The sequence below is a fragment of the Ambystoma mexicanum genome, chromosome 1q (genome assembly GCF_040938575.1).
Source record: "Ambystoma mexicanum isolate Mex_15411 chromosome 1q, UKY_AmexF1_1, whole genome shotgun sequence".
Taxonomy (NCBI): Eukaryota; Metazoa; Chordata; class Amphibia; order Caudata; family Ambystomatidae; genus Ambystoma; species Ambystoma mexicanum.
In genome coordinates this window covers 103969639-103993931 of record NC_090922.1, presented here as the reverse complement: position 1 = coordinate 103993931, position 24293 = coordinate 103969639, and the positions used below count along the sequence as shown (strand labels likewise).

Genomic DNA, 24293 nt, shown 5'->3' with positions numbered 1-24293 from the left:
GTGCACTGTCCAGTGAAATGGTGTTTACAGAAGCTGGCAGATATGGGAGCTTTTTTTTGAGTTGATGAAGCGGTGCTGAAAACAGTTAATCTGGATGAACTGTCTGAAACTAGTGCCTTCCATTGAAGCCGCCCCAGCTTATGAGTTATAGGCAAAGAGACAAGCTTGCCGTGTGCTGTATGGCACTGCCATGTGCACAGGAATGATAAACAATGGCCGACATTCCTGCATTCCATCCCCTGTGAGAGACACTGTCAGTGTGAGCAAAGAAAGAGGTGGGGGTGCAAAGCCGGAATGCTGAAACTGAACTGAAGGCAATAATTGGCGTGAGCGAGGAGATGAAAAAGAGCGCAATCTACCTTACACATGCTGACGTACGCATGCTTTCTGACACTGGCATGCAATAACAGAACTGATCAGAAGTAAGGAATTTGCCCAGTATCAACACTGGAAGAAAAAGAAATGCTGCATGCAGATGGCAGACTGGGCGCATTGCGCATTTGAACATTTGGGGTAACTGTGCACCTGTGAATGGGCTAAGAAAAGACAGCTGCCCATTTCAAGAGACATTGCCGTGCAAGCTGCATCCCGTGCCCCATCTGATGTGAAGTGAAGAGACATTGCCATGCAAGCTGCATTCCAGTGCCCCATGTGATGTGAACTGAAGTAAAGCGCTGTGCACTGGAGAAGAAACCTCTAGGCACTTTAAGAAGTGAAAATACACAGCTGGCAAAATGCAAGCTACATTGCCAGGGCTGGAGTAACTGACAAAGACATTATGGCGTTCCAGATGGAAGCAAAACTGACAAAGGTAGCCGTTTTGCAAGAAACAACATGCAGAGCGGGGCTTTGGAGTATAACATGAACACTGCACAATAGCCATGATCCAGAAGCCTCACGGATGAGTGCAAGAATGAATGATGTGTCGAAGCAAATAAAGAAACTGACTTGGACTATCGCTCTCAAAGGGGTGGCCCAAGAAATCAGCAGACACTCTTTGGGAAACTGACAAGTGGAAAACCAGAGGCTTTAAAAGCACTGGCTGTATGGAGTGATACCACTTTGAAATATGGAGTGATGCCAGTAGGGCAACCTAAATCAAGATCATGAAACACTGGAAGCAAGTTGGCGGCGCCTGGCATTCGTGATCGCTTTGGTGACAAAGAAAAGCATTGATCCATTGAGAAGTGCGACCTGGGTACTTATTATATGGCTTTTGCAAAATCACAGATCAGTCTGAAGTACCATTGACCAACTATGATCGCATTGCAAAAATGAATTTGTGATTAGCCAATTACACCCCGTATGGTTGAGTGTAAAAAATCCCCAAGTAACACAAAGAAGGGTGAGCAATAATTGTGGTAGCAATGATAAAGTGTGTAGTTACCTGATGAGACTTCTCAAGGCGGGGGTGGTGTTAAGGGAAGGGGTGGATAACACTGATATTGTAGTTTTGATGACATCCTAACGTGGATAACAATGATATTGTACTTTTGATGAAATCCTAACATTTCTGTTTGTATTTTGCCTAGGCAAAATAAACCAAGACAGTTGCTCGCCATGATTGGGGTAGACGTGTGCAATTGCCGGGTGACACTGATCAGTCAAGCAGACGCATTCTCAGAGAAAGCGGGTCACTGCGCGGTGCTATGTCAACTTTGAACCTGTCCTGCACCGCACTCAATGCTGCTAAAGTGCGTGACGCGTGAGGACATTTGTTCTGCAACCTGCGAGAAGTGTCCAACAGAATAATAACTTTTGCTGAACTGGCACGGTGCAGACTTGTCTAGTTGTCAAACATTTGATGCTGCACATTCAAATGACTCAGTTGAAGGCTTTAAATAACCCATTTGATATGTTTTGCCTTTCTTGTTTAAAGGACTGTGGACAATGGGTTGTGGACTGTGACATCATGCACCACAAACCGCTGTGGGAAACAGCACTTGAAAAAAAAATGGTTTTCAAATGCATTTTTGAGATGAATCTGAAAAAACAAAATGTTTTGATCTTCCAACTGAATTGCTTTAACCAGAGTTTTTGTTTTAAGAATTACTACAGTGAATGTAGCCAGGAGTATGATTTATGAATGGTGGGGGCAGCAGGATTATGCAAGCAGGAGCGTAATATATTTTGAGATAAAATGAGTGCGCACACCAAAGTTACCTGTGCGTAGGTTAAGGTTCTTAATTTGAAGGAATGCTGCCAAGTATATGAACTCTAATTTGAGATGGTAACTTTTGAAACACGAGGATACTTTTACAGCCAGCCTTAAGGCCGGTAAAGGAAACTAAGACACGCCATACTTGATTTTATGACAGAGTGTATGCACACGGTTTATGTTAAAAACCAACTGTTTTTATGGGGACGGCTGTCTCCAGCACACTGATGCAAGGGGTCACATTTTGATTGTAGACATTTAGAGTAATTCATTAGAAAAGCGCTACAAATGAGTATCCACATGGAACTGCTGGCGTACTGGCCTGGCCTGGCACATTGTCGGGCATCTTTTGTCACGGACTCATATGACTGGTGCTTATGAAATCCTAGGCCCAAACGTTTCAGTGAATGGATCCAACGATTTGTTTGATGTTTGATGTTTTTTTTCTGACCAAAGAACTGCAGCGAGTGTCCTCGCAAAGATTTTATGGACTATAACTTGACTAAATGCATTTCATACAATTGTACGATGAAACAGCCACTGCCGGATGGTAGTATGGTGTTTGTATCTAAAACTAATATTGTGTATGGTAGGCATCCCACTTGGAGAAGGGTATTCTCCAAGTCACACAAGGTAGAAACTGTGAACATGCTAGATTTTCCAGTAGTTAGACATTTAAATTGCAAACACGTAATGCACACCTCTATTATTACAGTGATACACTTAGATATAGATTTGACACGAAGCAGTGTTTCCTTAGTATTACCAAGCTGCTACAAATGAAGTCAATTTCTATGGCCCATCACCAAAGAGCGCGAAGCTAGGGAGCTAGATTCATTAATTGCGGAAGCAGCGGGGGGTAACAGGAGCTTTAAACGATTTTGACATAGAAACTGTGCGCAATAAGCTAGCCACTATGGGTTCTGATGCCAGCGCCGCTATAAAACCTATGGCCTAGTGGGGCCCATTGATAAGCCCTACCCTGCGCAACACTGCTACAAGTATTGGCCACCACTGCAGATGGCAAAACTTTAGCTATGAAGACATTTTTTCTGCCATAGGGCAGGTCAACAAGACTGCAAAATACACACGATGCATTTTATGGCAAACATTGTTAAATCAGCAGGTGTTGGCTTTTCGCTCCGAGTGGGGGTGACTATCCTCAACCCACTGGCACACAGAGCTACAGTTACCAGCAAACATATGGATTAAACTGCTTGCTTTTGATTGCATGAATAACACATGCCATGCTTTAATGCAAATTAGTAGAATTGTTTTTATTTAGATAATTTGGTGCCCATATGTTCACCTTGCTCATGAAATTAGATGGTTTTTGGTTGGGTTCTACTAACATGGGGGAAGTGTTTAATCACACAGCCCATAGTCACGTTTGAATCCCCTGGGATCAGGGGGGAGGGTAGACCCTTAGAGTGGAAGGATGCCAGGTTTAGAGTTGGTAACCATATATAAATGCAATAGTGCATGGTAGAATAGACTACACCAGATTGCCTTGATATTTTAACTGCATGCTGCTCTTTAACTGACAATCAGTTAAATGATTTTTTTTTGGTATTTTTGTGTAGGCCAGGTTTTGGCTAGAGTAAAGGTCCATGTTCACTTTGTGTACATTTTTGTTTAGGTAGTGTTTTTAGTAACCTTGCATGCCACGCTGACTAACCGCTAGAAGATAGCTTGCTTAAACCTCTTGCAAAGCCCCAAGGTTTTTTACTACCTCATTTATCACTGCACTACATACTATGTTGATGGGTACTAGCCAGCATTGTCGCCCACACTTTGAAAAGGGGTGGAATGTCGTGATATACAAAGTGCCAATTTGCCAATCAGGGCTTTAGATGACAGCATTAGCTGCTGAAAGCCAATAGTTTATTCAAAGTATGTGCTAAATGCTGAAAGTAATGCTGAAAGTAATGCTGAAAGTAATGTGTGATAGCGCCTCCATTACGCTTTAGGGAGCTACAAGGAATATGCAGGCCTAGTAGGGGTGGCAGGTCACATTATGCATTGTGCATAGACAGGCAGGGCGGAGGCCCCAGTTCTGTAGCCAATAGAAACATTATTGGAGTGTTTGGAGCATTATGGCACCTATATAGCGCCTAGATAGCCAATCTTAAGCGCTATGGACACTAAGCTATGAGTGCATGCCTTTTAGTGCTTGCTCACATGGGGTTAATTGATTTCGGCTTCTCTTAGAATATTCTGCCTTTCTAACTGTAGCCCTGCATGGCTTTGTAAACAAATCCTGTTTCCCTGAGAAGGCCTGGTACGGCCTTGCCCACACGCTGATAAGGACATTCCAGTGCTTTCGCAGAGAGGGCTCCAAGGGAGGGGTAGGAGCGAGCAGGGAGCATCTCAGAGAGAGTTGGGTTTTTCCATGAGCAAGCCTATATTTTGCACAGGGAAAGTTCTGGAACTGTGCGTCATGGTGACTGACAGCACGAGATTACAAAAATGCATGCCCACATGAATCAAGTGGGAGATCGATCCGTGGACTTGGTTCGAGCAAGATCAAGTGTCCGGAATCTGATGCTCTGTCGGCACCCTGCAGCGCTGTCATCTGAGCGGGGCTGGCAACAGCTAGCTTATGAGGGCCAGGGTCTCCCAGCGCTGATTGAAGGGGCGTAAGACTGTGTTTCTCTGTTTCTCTAAGTTCTATGTCTCTCTATATTTTGTGTTTGCTCTAATGAGCTTTGTAATCTTCACTAATACTTGAATTCCAAAGTGTTGCTAAATTCACTGTTTATGCTTTCTTGTCCAATAAATGCTAAACATTTTGAAGGTGTAATTTTTCATTAGCATGAGTTCACTGCTCAGCACAATAGAACCTGTATTTTGGGCTGAATTGGGTAATTTTTGCTCTCAAGGGCTGGTCCCGAGGAAGATTTTCCCCTTTTCAAGACAGAGGTTGCTTCCGTTCTTAATTAAAGTCATTAGTCCAGCTGACGGTATTCTAATCTCTCCGCTTTTTGCTGGATTGAACACTACAGTGTAGCCATCGACTAGGGGTTGGTCCTTGAGCCAAGACTCCTGTATACAGATGATTTCTATGTCACTTAATTACTGTTTTTTCTCATTAAATAAGTGCTGTTCCAGCTTCCTATCTTCCAAGTCTCTTCGTTATCAATCCACTTTCGCTAGGCTGCACTTTTTTTTTTTGCCAATGTGCCAGCCAGCCAATTCCTTTGTTGTGGATCTTTATTTGCACCTGGCTTTGAGGAAGGTACTTGTTCCATGATTGGCATACCTTTGATCATGATCTTAAGTTTATTTAGGTGATCTTTTTCCTTACTAAAATGTTGGTATGCGTCATTTTCTTTGTCACACGGATAGTTAGAATTCACTTGAGTTATTTCTTCTATACTTTTACTCTTTGTGGCTTCATGTTGAATACTTATTTCAGGTTTTTTAACATCCATGCATCTGTTTGTGTCATTAGAGCCTTCATATGTCACACTTTTCTCAATTTTGAATCCTAGCAATCGAAAAAGTTCTCTTGCTTCCAACATTATAGAAGCAAGAACTGCTGAATTTAAAATAATTTCATCTATATCATTTTCACTTTAATTTGGAAATCTCACTGTCAGTATTTCTTCTGATCTTATCGTTCTTAGTTGTGGTATATTTTGTAATATTTTCATGATTGTTGATCTGTTAAGGGTCAGACCATCTGTGGTTTTTGTGATTCTTTCTAACATTAAGACCCTGTGGTGTCTTGAATTAGTGATTTTGTTTTTGTTTGTCTGTTATTTCAATTTTTTCTGGTATCTTTGTTGATTTTGCATTTTTTTGTGTACATTTGTACTGTTTTGTGATATTGTTTTCTCTTTAGTCTGTTGGACCTTTTGGGTATCCGTTTCTGGCATTTTGATGTGCACATCTTGGAGTTTTCGATCACATCCCTCCCTTTTTTCACTCATTGTCAGGAATTCTAGTTCCTCTTTATTCATGTCGTGCGATGGTACACAAACCTGTGGTGTTTCATAAACATTAAAGTCACATATTCTCCTTTCTTCATTCCAATTTTCATTCGTATCTTCTGTTTCATAAACTGATAGATCCATTAGCTCTTGCATAATTTTATCAGATTCTTTGGTTTCCTCAAACAAAGTTTCTTTAGCTTTAGTTGATGGACCCTATGTTACTTTTGTTATGTGCATAGAGATCACCAGCATTACGGGCATTTTATCCACAATCTTTACAGACATCCAAGAGCAGCCCGGCTTTTGATTTGCTTCTGAGATTGTGAGCTTCCTGAGAAAACTTCTAGAGCCACACAATCTCTTTGCATCTTGTTTCTTTATATTTTTAGTTTTGCAGGTATGTTTGCCTCCGCTCTTTTTTGAGTTTAGCTTTTTTTCCTCTTCAGGTTTATTTGGGCCGCCTTTCTCAAAAACTGAAAATGAGTTTACCATAGTAATGTCTTCTCCCTCTTTTTCAGTCTCAGTTAAGATCTTTGTTTGTTCTCTATGACCTGATTCCTCTGGTATTTTTGCTGTTGGGGCACTGCCCGCGGGAATGTTTTCCTTTTCTTCTATCAGGATCACCGCATTGGAGTGCACCATATTTGGCAATTCGATATTGCTTGCAGGCAAGCCATTTGACATTCCGTCTCTGGTTCCAACTGGTTTTTCCAGAATGTTTGAGTGTTCAGCTAGAGTTTCTTTTTGCACTACATGGAAGTTGGATACAATTTCTTTGATTGCTTCTAGGAATATCCGCTTGTCCGATTTTGCATCCTGCAGCAGATCAATCAAGGTTTTGAGAACAACATCTTCCATTTCTTTCTCTCCCCTGCGTTTTTCTTTTAGCACTTCCATTACTGATTCCACGTAGATCAGCTTGCTATTCATCAAAGCCAGCAAGGTTGATTGATCTCTGCAGTTTTCATTCAAGTTCTCATACATTTTGAGAAACGGTGCCAAAGTTATTGCCACTGAACAGGTGATTGCTTCCTGTGTTTCTTTGATCCATTGCTGCTCTTTTAATTCCGACTCTTTGGGCTGTTTATTTTGTTTTAGTCTTTGGTGATTACGTCTTTTACTGTTTTCATTGCTTGAACTATTGCTTTCTGTAGTGCATGAAGATACTGTTGACTCATCGCATGTTTTGCGCCTTTCTATAGAGGATTCCAAATCCTCGAAGGGCTTTTCAGTTAGATCACATTTTGTTTGTTTTGTCTCAACGCTTGCAGCTTTGTTACCTTTTGTCATCTCTATTGGTTGGAGTGGATCAGGTTTTCTGTTTTCCGGGGCTCCAATTTTCTGCATGATCGAAATTATGTGCCTCTGCTGCTCTTCACTAGTTGTGTTACTCAGAGTGGCCATCAGTCTGGGCTATTTTGGAGCCCAGGAGTCCAGATCTTGCATATTTGTTTGTGATGGCTCTGCACACTTTATTGCGACATTGGTGATTTTTGCCAAGTTTGGCTCCAGCGCATTTTCTGTTGGCACTAATGGTCTTACTGTTTTCATGTTCTGACAGCCCATAGATGGCTTAACAGGTGTGGATGTCCATTTTTCCACCTGTTCTACGCACGCTGTTTCTGATGCCAGGCATTTGTCTGGTATCTTATGTTGCGTATAGGGAGAGGAAGTGGAATTTGTGTTTTTTATTGGAGCAGCTGACTCGGCTTGCTTTAGAAGGGTGCTGCACGTTACTTCTGAAGGAAACTCCTCAGTACATGGCAGCTGTTATCCGGATATTAGATCTTCATCTGTCAGCTCAATTCCATTTATTTCCTTTCCAGTTTTTTTCTAAAGGTATTATATCATTTGTGTTGTTTGTTTCTAGTGTTCCTTGTAGTTTCCCGGTGGTTGTCAGTAATTTCATTTTGAAATGCCATTGTAAGGAACCTATATCAGAACCAGAGTAGCTCCTCTAATTTGTTTCTCTTTGCTATATTCAAAGGTGTTTTCCACTGGTTTTCAAGTTCTTTTGTGAATTGCTATTCACATTTCTATCCACCTGAACTCCTGACATTTCCTTAGTTAACAACGGACAATCTTCGGTATGTGCAAATTTCCCATTTTTAACATGTAGGCTCTGCTGCAAATCCGAGCCAGCAGCTATGTCCGTTGTTTCAAGCGCTGCCTTCGGGCTTCCAATGCCTGAAGACGCTGCAGCACGCGAGTCAAAGGTGACTGCTCTCTGAAAGGACTCGTCTGGGGACACGGCCACGGGATCCACCGGCAGCTCTGATGGAACCCGAGAGCTCGTGACTTTGCACGCTTGAAGCTCCTCAGGGAAACAGGTGAGCCCTTGCTCCGGGGGGGGCTCGCCCAGCGCCGCGGGGACAGGCGAGCTAACGGCGGTCACAGCCACGGTAATAGTTAAGAGAGCCGGAGGGGGCAAGGCGAGCGATGCAGACAAAGGCGCGGCAGATCTAAGATCTGCAAAGAAGTGCTCGAACTCGTCTACGCCATTTGTGTTTACGGAGCCTGCACACAGCGCGGGCATGTTTGTGCATTTTATTGAGATATCTTTCGGCAAGCCATTCAGAGCATTAGAGCTAAAAACAACTGGCGAGCTGGTGCTTGCTTTTGTGTGAACGTTTCTAGCATCAGTAACAGTGTCAGGTTGTGCTTGTAGTTTATCAGTGCTGATCACTTTCATATTAGTTCATTGTTCATGTGCCCGTACCTGACTCCTGGTGCGGTGGCTCAGGGATTCTTGCTCCATGTCAGTTGTAACCTCTGAGTCTCCACTCCGGCGAACACTCAGCAAACACTGTGATGCTCCACGTCCGGAAGTGTTTTTTTTAAGATTTGAAATTCACTGCCACTATAGACAGATGTTAGGAAAGATTTCGTAATTGTAGGTAATTTTCCTTCCATGTGGCAACCCCTAAACTTTTTGCTGTTGTTTTTCACCTTGTTCTCGACTTTGCCAGAGAAGTGCAGCCTTCTGCCGCACTCCTCTGGGCTTTCGCTCCATTCTTACGGGGAAACTGACATGCCCTTAAGACAGTCAGTACCGGGAAACGCTGTTTTCCGTAGTTTCTTTTATCATGTTGCGGCTTTCATGCAACATGACACAAGAGGGCATTGTAAGCTAAGTTACTGCTCTCTTGGGTCTCTAGCCTTCTACAGGCCCTAGATACTCTTTTAGGATTGTAACTGATCGGTGCAAGTGATTCACGGACGGGAATGGTGGCAGCGATCGTTTCTTGTGTTTTGAGCTCCTTTTGGCGTTCTAAGCGCGTTTCTCGCGCTTAACCCAAAATGGTGGCCTGGCTCCCAAAATGGCCAGACCACGAGGCTCCTTTGTCCTGTCCGCTGACCGTCTTACTCCCTTCACCTTCCCCAGGTCGAGCCGACCCGGGGCCTTCCTTATTTGGGCATGTACTTTCCCGCGAAAAACGGATGCTTTCGCGGGCTTCTACATGTCTTGTGTGTGCCTCCAGGATGTGGGCTGGGATGTCTGGTCCCAATACACATCCTGGGTGCCAGAGAGTCTAGGGTGATGTGAATGCCTGGGACCACCGTGGTTCGTGATAGGTCCACGTATGGTGTGAGTGTTGATGAGTGGATCTCCCATTGGGTCCCCTCCGTTTTGGCGCGAAGGGAACCGTGGATAAGAGGGGGCTGGAAACACCACTACCAGGTCGATCTCCTGAGTTCTCACGAAGGAAGGAATACAGGAGCCAAGTATCCTGCAACCAAGAGGCTGGACCGAGGAATCGCTGGTGACCCGCTGAAGGACTGCTCCTCTGCACTGCTGTCGCCTTGTGAAACCCTTATCACCTTTGATCGAACCAGAAGGCCTGTACTGGTACTTCGACCCTTGGAATAGCGGGGACAGCTATTCTCGGCATCTTCACCATCTCCTGCTAGTAAGCCTTCGGAAGCGTCTATGGGCCATCCAGCAGACTGACCAGCCTACACAGGAGTCTTGCTCTGTAACCGCCGCCAGGTTGTGTAGTATTTCGAGTCCTTGTCACTCTCACACGCTTCGTACACTTGGCGTTCCCAGGTCTGAAGTGAGTAGTGTACATTTGGCTCAAATACACACGGCCGCTCCGTTGCCCTGCTGTGGTAACAAACTGTGCAGGTTCCTTCGTTTGGGACGTCTTTTACTCAACTCTGCTGCTGCAGACTCAACACGACGACGAGACGTCCCCTGCTCTTCTGAACCTGCCAGCGACTGAAACTGACGCGGAGAAGCCTGGGTCTGCTTGCATCGGGGACCGGTGAGCATAGCTAGGAACTGGTCGCCCTCCTGCAGGAGCCCATAGCTTTTCCTCGCTGTGTCAAAACAGCACGCCTTTCCGTACTCGCGCTCTGCTTCTGCCCACAGTGGAGGCTGCGCTTGAGTTGCGGAACACTGTTCTTCTTCATTTGTGCACTAAACTGAACTGCCTGATTTCCCTCGAAGAGACTCCCCTTTTGCCCGTTAGCACCAGCGTGTGCAGGTACTTTTGAGCACAAGGCTCCACTCTTTGTAGGGCTCGGACTTCCTTTTAGTTAGGTGCCTCTGAAGGCGGACTGGGTCTAAGCATTATTCCGCACTGCCTGTTTTCCTTCCCTTTTAGGTGGACTACACATTTCGTGCATCTAACGCTTGAGACTTGTTATATTTGTATATATTTTGTATTGGTATGGTATGTGTTGGTTTACTAGAGTTGTATTGTGATTTCTCGCTACGGTCATTGTTTTAAAGGCCTTGGAATAAATGTGTATATATTTTTCATATAACACCTGTTTGGAGTAGTTTGTAAGTGTCCTTGCTTTGTGTGCTCATTGCGGGCTTTCAGTCACCCTCACCCCTCTTGAGACCTAGTCTTGACCGCCGCGATCGCTACCTTGATTGGTCTGGCTTGTCCAGAGGTTACCCTGTTCCAAGTAATTAGGTTGGCCTTCTGAACTTCTGCGCCACCAGGACAGAGTTCAGAAATCCGTCTTAACAACAGACTTCCAGTCTTTCCTCTAGAAGAAGCAGGTCCTTGCAACAGAAAAGTAGAGATTCTCCTTCCTCCTTCAACACTCGGCAAACACTCTGCGACGCTCCGCGTCCGGAAGTGTTATTTTAAAGATTTGAAATGCAGTGCCACTATAGACAGACTTCCAGTCTTTCCTCTAGAAGAAGCAGGTCCTTGCAACAGAAAAGTAGAGAGTCTCCTTCCTCCTTCAACACTCGGCAAACACGTGCAGCATTTGTTTTCTCTGATCTTCACCATCACAGAAGATGAACCACCAGCAAGGGATCATCAACAAATTGGACACACACCACAGTTGAGGATGAAGGCAGTCAGGTCCCCACCATTTATGCAAAGGTGAACACCCCCACGCACTGCAACATGGCCAGGGGATTTGCCACACCCAGTGCCAGTATGCCGGCAAGGCTGGCAGCAACACTGTCAGCCCAGACGCCACTGCCCGTCACCATGGGGGCGTAACAGCAGTGCTTGGGCCATTTGACCCCTACATGGTCCCATCATTTGTGGGGCTCACTGGACAATATGGATCCAGAAGTTTGAAATGGCCATGGACTGCAAGGATATCACCACACCAAGGAAAATGAAGTCACACCTGCTGCTGAAAGTTGGTGATGATGTATTGCACATTTTCAATTCGCTGGTGATAGGCGACGGCACAGACACATACCAACTGGCCAGAGATCCTCTAACCGCACACTTCATGCCACAACTCAATGCAGACTTTGAGACTTTTAACTTCTGCACCACAGTGTAATCAGAAGAAGAGGCCCTAGATGCATACCATACAAGGTTGAGGCGGTTGACACTGTCCTGCAAATTCGTGGACAACGAGAAAGAGATAAGGCGCCAAATAATAAATGGCATGTCTTCTGAGAAACTGTGCAGAATGGTCCTGAGTGAAAGAAGGATCACATTGGCAAGGATACTTGAGTACGGATGCCAGAGGGAGCTGTTACATGCAAGAGCGGCCCAAATGGGCACCACCCTTCAGAAACTGCAGGTGGTGCAAACAACAGCGACAATTGCGCAGATAACAAACGGGACCTCACAAAGGGAGGACAACATCGAGATGCACAACTCGCCAATGATGGCAGCAGAGAATCCCCGGCCCAACAGAGTGTGGTTTGTGCGAAGGGGCATGGCATGGGAAAAGAAATGTCCTAGCACAAGGGACCATGTGCGGAGCCTGTGGCCGAAGAGACCATTACGCATGTGTCAGCAGGGCATCAGCATGCCAGAACCAATGCCCACAACCAACGCCCACAAAACAATCAACAAAGAAGAGGCACGCCTTGTAGTACGGACAACAATCCATCGACGGATGAATCAGGGGATGAAGACGAGGAAGCGGCAACAGCAATCGCAGCAGGACGAGTGAAGAAAAGAGGGAAGGTCCATCTCATCTTGGCACTGAACCAAGGCGGTGACACCCAGAAGAAGAAAAGGAAAAGGCCAAAGTGCCTTGTGAACATACAGGAACAAGAGACGTTGATGACCATCGACACAGGGGCATCAGTGAACGTCATTCCGACAAGCATGTTCTGAAACCTGAGCCCCCAGCCCACACTCAAGCACACAGACACCCAACTGTTCGCCTATGGCAGCAAGAAACCGCTCCCTATAGTGGGGCGATTCCGAACCACATTGAGTAAGGGTGACACAAGCATCAACTCCAAAATATACGTGGTCAACACTGGCACTGAGTGTCTACTCAGTTGGGAGGCCGTGGAAAACCTGGGACTCATCCAATTCATTTGTGACATAACCGATTCCACTGAGATCACCAGCCTACTAGCCAAACACCCGAACATTCTACAGGGCATTGGATGCCTCAACGGCAAACCGATCAAGCTCCACATTGATCAAACAGTACAGCCACAGGCAGTCCGACACAGAAGAACCCCCTTTCACATGAGGGACATCGTAGCTAAAGAACTGGGTGAACTTGAAAAGGCTGGCATCATCGAGCAAGTGACTGGCCCAACTCCCTGGGTTTCCCCGATGGTTGTCAACAAAAAGCCCAAACAACCCGGGGGGTGCGGATATGCATAGATATGCGCCTATGCAATGGCGCCATAAAAAGGGAGAGACAAATCACCCCAACTCTGGACAAGATCATCACGGACCTCACCGGGTCGAAGATTTTCTCTAAAATAGACCTCAACGCTGGCTATCACCAGTTCAAGTTAAATCGGGACTCGAGAGACATAACAACTTTCTCAACCCAACTGGGCCTGCGGCGCTATAAGAGGCTAAGCTTTGGGATCTCCTCAGCGGCAGAAGTATTCCAACAGGCCATCCAGGAAGTAATCCAGGGCATCCCCGCGTACTAAAACTCTGTGACAATATCCTCATCCATGCTGAAAACAAGGAGGACCATCTGTGCCGCCTCCTCGACAGGTTGGAGAAAGCAGCGCTCACGATACACAGGGATAAATGCGAGTTCCTGAAGGAGGAGATCACATTTTTTGATTATGTCTTCAATAAAGAAGGGATATCAGCTGACCCCCAGAAGGTAGCCAATATTAAAGAACCCTCCCCTCCAACCACACCCACGGAAGTGTGCAGCTTTCTAGGCATGGCCACGTACTGTTGACAATGTATCCCCAATCTGGCCACCATGTCAGAGCCGCTCCAAGAACTCACCAGGCAGAATGTCAAATGGGAATGGAGCCCACAATGTATGGAAGCGTTTCAGTGCATCAAGAAATCACTGCCAGCTGACACAATGATGGCTTAGTATAACCCAGCTTGGGGAAATCCTAGTGCAGAGGTCACGGACAGCGGAAACACAACTGATTGCATACGCATCCAGAACTCTAACACCGACTGAACAGAGGTATTCCCACATCCAGAAAGAAGCAATAGCGTTCCTGTAGGGATGCCCACATTTCCATATCTATCTTTACGGACAGAGATTCAAGACATTTACCAACCACAAACCTCTCCTCCCGATCTTCACAGGATCATCAGCACACCACCCGGCCAGGATAGGAAAGTGGTTACTGCACATGCAGCAGTACGAGTTTGAGTTGGTGTACCAGGCGAGGGTGGCAACCCCACAGACTTTCTGTCCAGGCACCCGTACCCGGCGACACAAGGAGAAGTGGACGAAGCAGAGGAGACAGAGGAACACATATGCCAAGTCGTCAATGTCACGAAGCCCAAAGAAGTCAGCATCGCAGACATCGTCGAGTGCGCAAGATGACCCGTGCTGTGACATCATCAAAAACACGATCATAGCAGGGGAGTAGAACTCTTTTCTCTGAAATGTTCACAACCGCACGCCGGCAGCCAGAGACTTCCTGACAGGGATGTTCCCTATGTGGCAGGAACTGTCCATTACCAGCAACACCTGAGCCTAAGAGGCACCCGGCTAGTGATCCCCTGCACTCTACAAGATAGGATTGTCTCCCTTGCACACGAGGGACACCAAGGGACGGTCCGTACGAAGGCCAGGATTAGACACCGGGTGTGGTTCCCGCACCTAGATACAAAGGTAGAGGACATTGTTGGGGCCTGCCTCCCATGCCAGGTCATGGGGCACCACCACACCCAGAACCGATCCAATCGGTGGAAAGCGGATCCTCGAGGTGGGACGCCACCAGTATCAACTTTTGTACTGTACAGGAGGGCATCTATCTCCTGTTAGCAATTGACGGTACCCCGAAGTGGATATAATCAACTCAACGTCAGCTGACACAGTCATCACCCTGGAGAAAATGTTCGCAAAGCATGGTCTACCACGGCATGTCACGAGCGACAACGGACCACCCTTTCAGGGGACAGACATGAGGAAATACATGGAAGAACTCCATATCCATAGCCACCACATGACCCCCCTGTTGGCCACAAGCTAATGGGGATTTGGCGAGATTTATGAGGACAATATCAACAAGGTACTACGCACCTCCAAGAGCTAAAACAATAACTGGAGGGTGGACCTATACTGATTCTTGAGGAACTACAGAGTCACACCTCATAGCTCCATAAATGTACCCCCGGCAGAACTCATGTACGGGACATTAGTAAACTCGTCCATTTCCCATCACCCGAGCAAGGGTTTAGACGATATTGACAGTGGACGGACCTGCGCAAAAAGAGTTGCAGCGAATAAGTACATGAGCCACAAGAGGAATGCCAGGGAACCCAGACCCAAAGTAGGTGACAGTGTATTGGTGTTGCGAAACCCCAAAATGTCAAAACTGGAGTCGAGATATGACCACCAACCATGGAAGGTGACAAAGACTGAAGGGTTGATGGTGACGGCAAGTAGAGGACAGCAAACCATCACGAGAAACGCCTCCTGGTTTAAGAACGTGCCAGAGGAGATGTGGATGTACGGAAGCAAGCGACCAGAAGGAGACGACGACCCTGCACAGCACCATCCGGCGCCAGTGATTGAGGAGGACATTCAAGGTGGCAGCCCAGGTGAGCCATCGGACGAAGAATATGCACCCGACCAAAGAGAAGGTGAGCAGGATGGGGAAGGTGAATCAGAGACAATCCCGGCCGCAGTTCCATAGATAAAGTCTGAGGGCCGCCCCAAAGCCCCAGCGAAGTTGCAAGACTATTAGTGGTGAAAGCCACAAAGACTGATGGGGACTTTTGTTCCGTAGAAGCAAGGGGAATATTTTGCCTGCATTGGACTTGAGTATGTAGGGGCGAGCCACCATGGTTAACTGTTATTGTTAAAGTTCTGTTCATTTGAAATACAGGAGGAATGTTGTATCCACCTCACGTCTCGTGTAACGCCATAACGTGAGGCGTAATAAAGGGTCCGCCCGCCAGAGCGGAGCACGACTAATATGCAGCATGATGTGTTTGATTAAGCTCCCGAATCGCACCCATGCTGACACCCTGGTGCGGCCTATAAGCAGCGCGTCCCCCGCCGGCACAGGGATATAACAGCAATGTCAAAGCTGAGTGCATACCCCAGCCCAGCGCAAGGCTATCACTGCACACCAAAACAGTCTCGTTCAGATCTTCCAGAGCGTCTAGAGACTGTGAAATGACAGTGATGCCCAGTAAACATCTTAATAACAAAGATTGCAGTGCTTGTTTGTTTTCAAAAATAAAGCTAGTACACGTGTTTATCAGTGTCGCCCTTTACCCACGTAGGAAACAAAACAATACTACCCTTGGCATACTTCTCAATCGACTGGCTGTGCGTCATTCCACACATGGTGTCCCCGTCCGTAGACTTCAATGGGATGTCAGCCGCCGAAAACAAAATCCTCTTTCACACACCATGGTAAAACACTGTTGAGCGGTATCTAATGCTTTAGCGATAGTATAAAAAGAAGACATGCAGATCATTGTGCACAACTGAGAAATTATATGTCTTTTGTACACAGTAGATAGCATGCGTTCCATGGTCATCAAATAAAACATACATGCCAACCCTCCCGATTTAAGCGGGAGACTCCCGATTTTCGGTGAAAAATATTGCTATTTTTCAGTCTCCCGCCTAAAATAAATGTAGCCCCAATGCATTCTTATGGGAAAATGTTGGTCTCCCGGTTTCCCTGATGAAATCTCCCTCCCAGGTGCCTCCATGTTGGCATGCATGATAAAACGAAATAATATAAGGCATCCCCTTACTGCTATAGCTACTAGTAGTAAACGCTGGTCTATTTTTGTCACTAAGCAACGCTAGTTGCATAGGAAAGTGAAGAATTATATTTTGTGTTTCATTTGCCACTGTGTCCAGATCTGTAAAGCGCAGAGGAGCAGCAGGACGTAACTTTCATAGAACGTAACGTGTAAGAGTCACGCGATGAGAATACATTGCTAGGTTCATTCCTCTAATGGGAACTAGTCTCACAAACACTGCCCCGACATTGCTAACACACAGAAACTGTCAGAACTTACGTTTACTGTTCAGCCATGTGTCAAGTGCATGACGAGGAGGGTGGCCAGTACTACCCAGAGCTTCAGGACCAGCAGCCCACGGTCAGGTGAGGAACAGGAGGCATAGATAATACAGATAGAATGGTAAAAAGGCTTTAACGTGCAATGGGTGGCATTGTGTATATTGCTCCTTTACACGTGTGCACAGTGCTGGTGCGTGACAGCAGCATGTTGACACGTACTGTTAGACACTCTCGCTATACACTTGTGCTCGGTTGTACACTCATAATCAATGATTTACTTGCATTCTCCTGTACATAGTAAATGGTTTACTTGCTAACCTATTGAGCTTTTTAACACCGCCCCTTAAAAGCGGCTGTGGCGAGTCTGTGGAAGCTTTACGATGTATGATACCCCTATGCTCGTCCTCGGCAGTGTTGCCACTTTTGTGTGAAGCCAAAACCGGGTTTGAAGCTCCGCCCACAATTTTAGAAACCACGCCCCTAGATTTGTAATCTAGTAAAATAGCATGGGGAGAGAAAACAATGCTTTTAGTTTTTTTTAACATGCTATATTTGTTTTGTTAAAGCAGTCTGCATTATTCAAATTAAAAATAAGTAAGGCTGAAGATGACATTGCACTAAATTATATAACGTACATTTTTTGACCATGGAGCAATGAAGAAAAGACCTGATTCGGACAAAATTGGATCCAGTCACTGTCCAGCTGCTCATATTTTAACAACATGTGAATTAAACAACTTGGACCATCTTGCCAGATGCATAAATGACATTGATCATTTAATTTCTTGAAATGTTATTAGTTTTAAAAACAGCTGTAACAACCTCCCTAGAAGATTTATATTAAGCTTTAAACGCTGGTGAATCATTGGAATAGCTCAATGAGTTAAGAACCTACATGACACACCTAGCTGCCGGTTTCACATAAATCACTGCAGCAGGCACATTAACCCATCAAGCAAACACTCCAAAATAATGTTATAAGTCACATGACTAAAATGTGACAGTGATTCTATGATAATTTTCTAAAGTGCACCCCAATAACCGAATGGTCTGTTGCAATTTTTAGAGGCATAGCCGTACTTGGGACTGATTATTTTCCTTTTTTACCCCTGTTCCTCAAAGCCTTTTGCAGGAAATGTCCTATTAGTAAATGCCCCCATTCAATATTTGTGTTTATACTTGTTAGGCATATCAGATAAGATTTTGAAGTGAGAGTATTTTACTCCGTATTTTTTTTTTTACAGTTAAGTGAAAAATATTTTTTTAGGGAGTAAAAATGTAAGGCACATTCCCAAAGCGAGTAAAACATATGTTTTAACTGTAGAACCGAAACAATTTGTAATACGTATTTCATTGTACCAAGTTATTCATGCACATCAAAAGATATATTTTCACCTCTTCAGATCAGGCAGTAATAGTCGTTTTTTCCTGTCGAACTATGTGCGCTAATGCAAATGTATCCGTGGACCTGTGCAGGTGAAAGCAGGTGAGAGACAAGTGTCTGATTACAATTTTAGCTAGGAGTATTTTTGAGAGTATTTGCCTATTTTTTTTAGAGTGCCTTTTAAGTTTCTCAATTAAACGCAGATCCAAAAGTAGCAGGCTTGAAGTTTGATGCAGGTATAGCGCTTGTAGGTTTTTAGCTATTTACCCGCCCATTCACTGCTCATGGCCATGCTAATCCCTATGGTCATTCCCACCCACTTCCGTCCCCTCCCCCAACACACTTTGAGCTAGCTAGCTTCTTTCCAATCATAGTAACTTGCTGTGTTATTCCCAATCATTCTTCTGAGAGATAATGGCTGAATTGGAGCTGTAAACATGTTACTGGTGTAATAAAAATGTTAACCAGGTCTGCCTTCAGCCACTTGAATTATGAGTAGTGTGTGTGTGTGTGTCTTTCACTGAAGTCCTGTGAAGACAAGCATTGGCAAAGCCAACCGTTTTGGTTTTTACATGGGCATTTGCCAGGTACTACTATTATATGCCCAGGTAATCCCAACGTTTTGCAAATGCTATCATTAATGGCCAGTTAGAGCCATCACAGCAGTGCCTGGCAAATGCCTTTTACAGGCCTACACAACAGCCTAAACTGTTGGCATTGCCAATGCTTGCTTTTCTTGGGACTGCCTGTTTCCGGGCATATTGACTGTGGCCAAGAGACCCCCCCAGACCTTTACTATATCGACTACTATGGATCAAATCTTCACATGGGAGGGGAAGGTGAACAACCATACTGTGACGAGGAAGATTAGCACTGGGGGAAATGGAGATTACCATGAGGAATTGAAACATTACCCGCACGTTCCTCATTCTCCATGTACTTACTGTCTAAAGTATGCCACACACTAGATCGGTCCGACCCCCGAATAAAACACATACAACTGAATGCTGCACTCCCAGTGAGAGAATTGATTAGCATGATTCATCAATCATGAACCTAATCCATTACAAATATGTATAGCTAAATAAGGGTAGCCTCCATCTTTCATTTGTCAATCTCAAGGCTGCCTTTGACAGCTTCCCAAGGCTAGGTTTGTGGGAGGCCCTATATGATAAAGTCAGCCCGCTGGATCTTTTGAAAGCAATAATTGATCTAAATGTTGACACTTCAGCAACAATAAAATGGGGTTTAGCAGGTGAAGCTTCTAGTACCTTTGGGGTTGAAAAGGGAGTTAAGCAAGTATGTACGCTTGCCCCCATAATTTTTAACATATTCTTCGATGGAGTGCTCAAGTATTTCCCGATGGGTAAATCAGATGCTTGAGTAATTGAGGAAGATTAGGGACTCCACAATGAAAACGAAGGACCCTATTAATTTACACCATTAATAAACACATCCTAGAGATTATTATGGGTTCGCTGTGTGGACTGATGACTAGCCTTCTGAATGGAAGATGAAACCTGGGGAGGGGGGGGACCTTGTCTGAGTAAAACTTTCCACTCTAGCACCATGGCAGCAGAAACCAGCTGTTGCTGTCTGGCCAGGTAGAGAATGCAAATACTGGTGTGGCACATTCAGGACTATTAAAGAAGGACCAGTGAACAACCTGAGTAGAAAGAGGAAACCAGGTCCTCCAGGGCAAAAATGGCATAATCGGTAGGATCCTGCAACAGGACGGGTTCCTTTCAAATGAGAGGAATTGATGGAAACTCCTTCATCACCTCCTGGGGCCAAGAAGTTGATGGATCCTCCGTTTTCAAGGTAAATGTTCTGGCAATCTGGACGTAAACCCAGGGAAGTAAGGCATCACCCCCCCCCCTCTGCCCCCGAGATGCAAAGAGAGATCTACAGAGACATAGCATACGAGTGATGTGAAGCAATGCTGCAGGTTTCAGTTATAGCTCCTAGAATGAAGGAAACCTCCTGCTCAAGGCATCAGCCTTCACATTCTCCACCCTTTGATGTAGATCACTGCAGGGTATAGTACATTTTGCTATACCCACTCTCCTAGTGAGATCAACCCTTGCCAGGGAAATTGAATGCGTCCTTCCCTGCTGGTTAATGTAGGCAATGGCTGCGATGGTGTTTGACCCTATCAGCACTCAGAACGTCTGACCTGAGTGGTAGAAATCCGTAATGTTCCCCTCACTACTTCCAGATGAAATGTAATGGATGGTCTAGGAGATGCCAACGCCTCTAGGTAGGAACATCCCCCTGGAGTTCTGCCCCACCACAAGCCGCTGGCACCCATGGTGACTATTACTGAGTCTGAAGGTAGAGGGGCAGGCAGGGAAGAAGAGAGCCCCTTGAGCCGATTGCTCCAGTTCAGACACCAGCACTGGAACATGGAAATCTATGGATGCTGGTCTCCAATGCCTATGCAATTAGGCAGCCAAGGTCTTAAAAGAAGTCGGGGTCATGAAAACCACAGGTAACCAAATGGCCTTTAACTCTGCACCATTGCCTCACAGGGGATACTTTCAGACTGCAGAATGTTTCCACTTCTTTCATAATAGTCAGAAACCTCTCTCCAAGGAGCTATGCTGTGCCGAGCTGGTTGAGTAATCATGCACTGATGAACGTAAGTTCCTAGGCAGGGTAAAGGTGAGATTTTCCTAGGTAGATAACAAACCATTTGGTGGTTCTCAACAGCACAAGTCCAATACATTTCTCATCCGCCCTGTATGAGCTAGTCCTCGAGGTGAGCAAACACTGCTATCCCCTACGGGTCCAGGTACCCCACCAAGAGAGCAGGAATCCTTTGTTTAGTCCATCAAGAAAGATTAAGTCCGAAAGGGAGGGCAGTGTACTGTACATGCTAGCCCCGGACTGAGACGCTCTGGTCGCTCTGATCCTCCAGCCAAGTAGAAACTAATAATTCTTCAGATCCAGTCATGCCAACCAATCGGTTAATGCCTTTAGGTCCAGAACCAAAACTCAAACTAAGGCTTTGGAACGAGGAATGCTCTAGAATTGCACTTTCTTGTGGCCTGGTATTGTAGAACCATATGTAATGCTCCCTTCCTCAGAAGATTCTGGGTCTCGTAGAGCAACGCCGATCTCTTGAGAGAGCCCTGGGGCCAATGGTTCCTGATTGTTCCAGTAATGTCTGAATGAAAATGAGATTATTGCGTTCCCTCTTTGAATGATTTCCTGAACGTGGGGGGGGGGGGAGGGGTTTGCAACTGTGACAAAATTACTGACTACGGCTCTGCATGCGTACAGTGATGAGTGGTGGTTAATCCGCCTACTCGGCCCACACTACTACTAAACCAGCAGTGATCCCAATAATAAAGGTGAAACGGGCACAACCCGAAAGATATGCCCACTTCACTGTGTGGTAGCGCAGACTGAGGGCGAACTGTATCTTCTGAGGGGTGTGACCTGATAACTTAAGTACAAGGGTTAAAAAATAAAAGAATGCCTAGTCAAGTCTATAAAAATATAGACCAGACAGAAATTCAGTCTGTAGTTGCCTTCTGTCAACTAATTATTTACAGTTTTTACCAGTGCTGATCTCCTTTATCTGGTTGCGGAAGTCATCCAGGAGAATCTTAGTGGTGTAGCAGCCAAACACATTGCTTCTCGTGGCCGTATGTGCACTGATGTATTTCTGAAGGACTGCATCGACCCGCTTGTCCAGTGGATCTTTTACTTCTGCCTCTTTTAGAGGCACGGGCGGTGCCCCATCAAGGATGAGTCTTGTAGGCAATGCTTTATCCTCGCCAGTTGGAGGATATAGTTTCACCATAAAACGACAAATGGCGATGCATTCAGGACTCTTCCAATCTCTTAACAGCTCAGCCTTAATGCCCTTGATAAACCTAAAGTCCCCTCTTTGCTGTTACTTGAAAGTACATCTCAGGTGGGCTGTCCCCATTCTCAGACTGCATACTGTTATTTTCGTGTTAATACCACGCCCATAGCCAAACATTTCCTGTAGACTCCTCTCCTGTACTTTGAGGCAGACTCAGAAGCAGTAGAAGATTAGGATTTGAGGAAAACTGTCTAGACACCCTCTTAACAGGAGGCTTGGGGAAGGAAGTGAAGAAGAGGAAGACACAGGACTCTGTTCAATGTACTTCCTCTTATCAGCATGTTTCCTCATAACTCTTTCCTTTTCCTCTCTGAATGGGCTGACCTGGCCTCTTCTCTCCTTTCCTCCTCCTCCTCCCAACTCCCCCTGTTGGGGGATCTTAACATCCATCTTGATTCTCCTTACTTTTCAGGTCCTTTCCACAACCCATGTGACTTTCTTTCTCTCTCCATTCTTCCTTCTGGCCTGACGCACACCGCTGGCCACACCTTAGATGCTGTTATCTTTTGCAGACATCCAGGTGCAGGCTGGTACCTGATAAGGTTGCCATATACACTGTCAACGTTGAGGATGTGTTAGAGTTGTTTTCTTTGCTGTTTGGAGAAAGGGAAGAACTCTGCTCCTTGAGGTTACTTCGGCTGGGGACAAGCAGTCAACCACCAATGTGCAGACACTAATGCCAGAAGGTTTGAGAAAATGGCACCCACCTTTGCAGAGGGCTTATAATGTGGTGCTTTGGAAAGGTCAGGCAGAAAGCTAAGGCCTCGGTCGGAGGGGGGACGCTTCACTCTGAGCCTGTTGGTTGCTGTGCTCTGTGCCTGGCTGTGTTACTGGGCTTTCCAGGCATTTCTGGCAAAATGCAGACAGAAGTTGCACCAACGGTGGTGTGTTCTCTTTATATTACTGTCTTTCCTTTGATTTATTTCTGTTGCAGTTTATTCACTTATGTATGCTCTTTAAAAATAAGTAGCTGTATAAGAGCTTACTTATCATCGTAACTGCATGTGTATGTGTGAATCATTGCATTGCCTACCTACGTCCAAGGTTTGCCCTTCAGTGTAGTGGTGATAAAAAGATATGTCTGTCTGTGAACTTTTTGGCAGGCAATACACTAGGTTTAACTGGTCGTGTTACCAGAGTCTGTCTTCCACCTTCACAATGGTTTTCTGTCTGACGTATAGTACTGCAAATGCAAAATATTTAACCAATTTTTTAACGGGGCAATGTCAGTTGCTATTTCAGTGTGTCATAGGTTTGGTTTGTGCCTAGACTCCAAAGATTTCTGTTATCCGTGTCCTATATTCCTTTTTTTTGGGCTTGTCTGTCCAAAACCACTGCACTGCATATTCCAACTGCGATGCCAGGTAGAAAGCTTAAAAGTCAGAATCCCCTAGAACGCCATCTTCCTATTGCTGATTGATCATGGGAGTTGTAATAAAAAATCTGGAGAGAACACGTTTTGAGACTTCTGCTCTATAACTTCCAAAATGCCTGGAATAATTTGTGTAGGATGCTTCACAAAGCCCTCATCCAGTTGCTGCTGTCTCTTGAACGAAAAGTTTGCTCTGCATAATATTGAACAGGAGCTCCACCACAGTGAACAAGAGTGGAGATGGTGAACAAGCCAGTCTCGCTCTTCTCTGCACACTGGAGCTGTCTGAAATAGCACTGCCTTTGTTAAGTCTAGTATATGGTTCATTAGACAGCAGTGTGAGGAGACCAAGCACACTTGGGGACACATTTGATAGACTCCAGGAGGTCAAACAAATAATTTTTGTAATAAACCCATGCACATGTGCTTTACTGACTAAGGGATGTAGCCTGGGGGGGGGGTGGGTGTGTGTGTGTGTGTGTGTGTGTGTGTGTGTGTGTGTGTGTTTGCAAGCTCAAGGTGCGAATTTTGCAACATGTTAGAGCCATCATTAACAAAGATTGCACATATCCAATGGCCAAGTTCTTTTCTAAATTCCACAATGGAGACCCGGCCAGTCTAAACATTCTTTGGTATCTACAAGGTCATTGTTGGCCCTAGGGGAGGGGATAAC

At 45.4% G+C, this 24293-nt stretch overlaps 1 protein-coding gene across 2 annotated transcripts in view; it reads left to right on the top strand.

Annotated features, from left to right (window-relative positions):
* The first annotated feature begins 16924 nt into the window (after window positions 1–16924).
* CTU2 (cytosolic thiouridylase subunit 2) overlaps window positions 16925–24293 on the top strand; it is a 773185-nt gene continuing 765816 nt past the window's right edge. For both annotated transcript variants that reach the window (XM_069635914.1, XM_069635904.1), the window contains exon 1: window positions 16925–17071. In XM_069635914.1, the coding sequence (XP_069492015.1) occupies window positions 17001–17071 (71 nt within the window). In that variant the 5' untranslated portion in view covers window positions 16925–17000. The remainder of the gene's footprint in view (window positions 17072–24293) is intronic.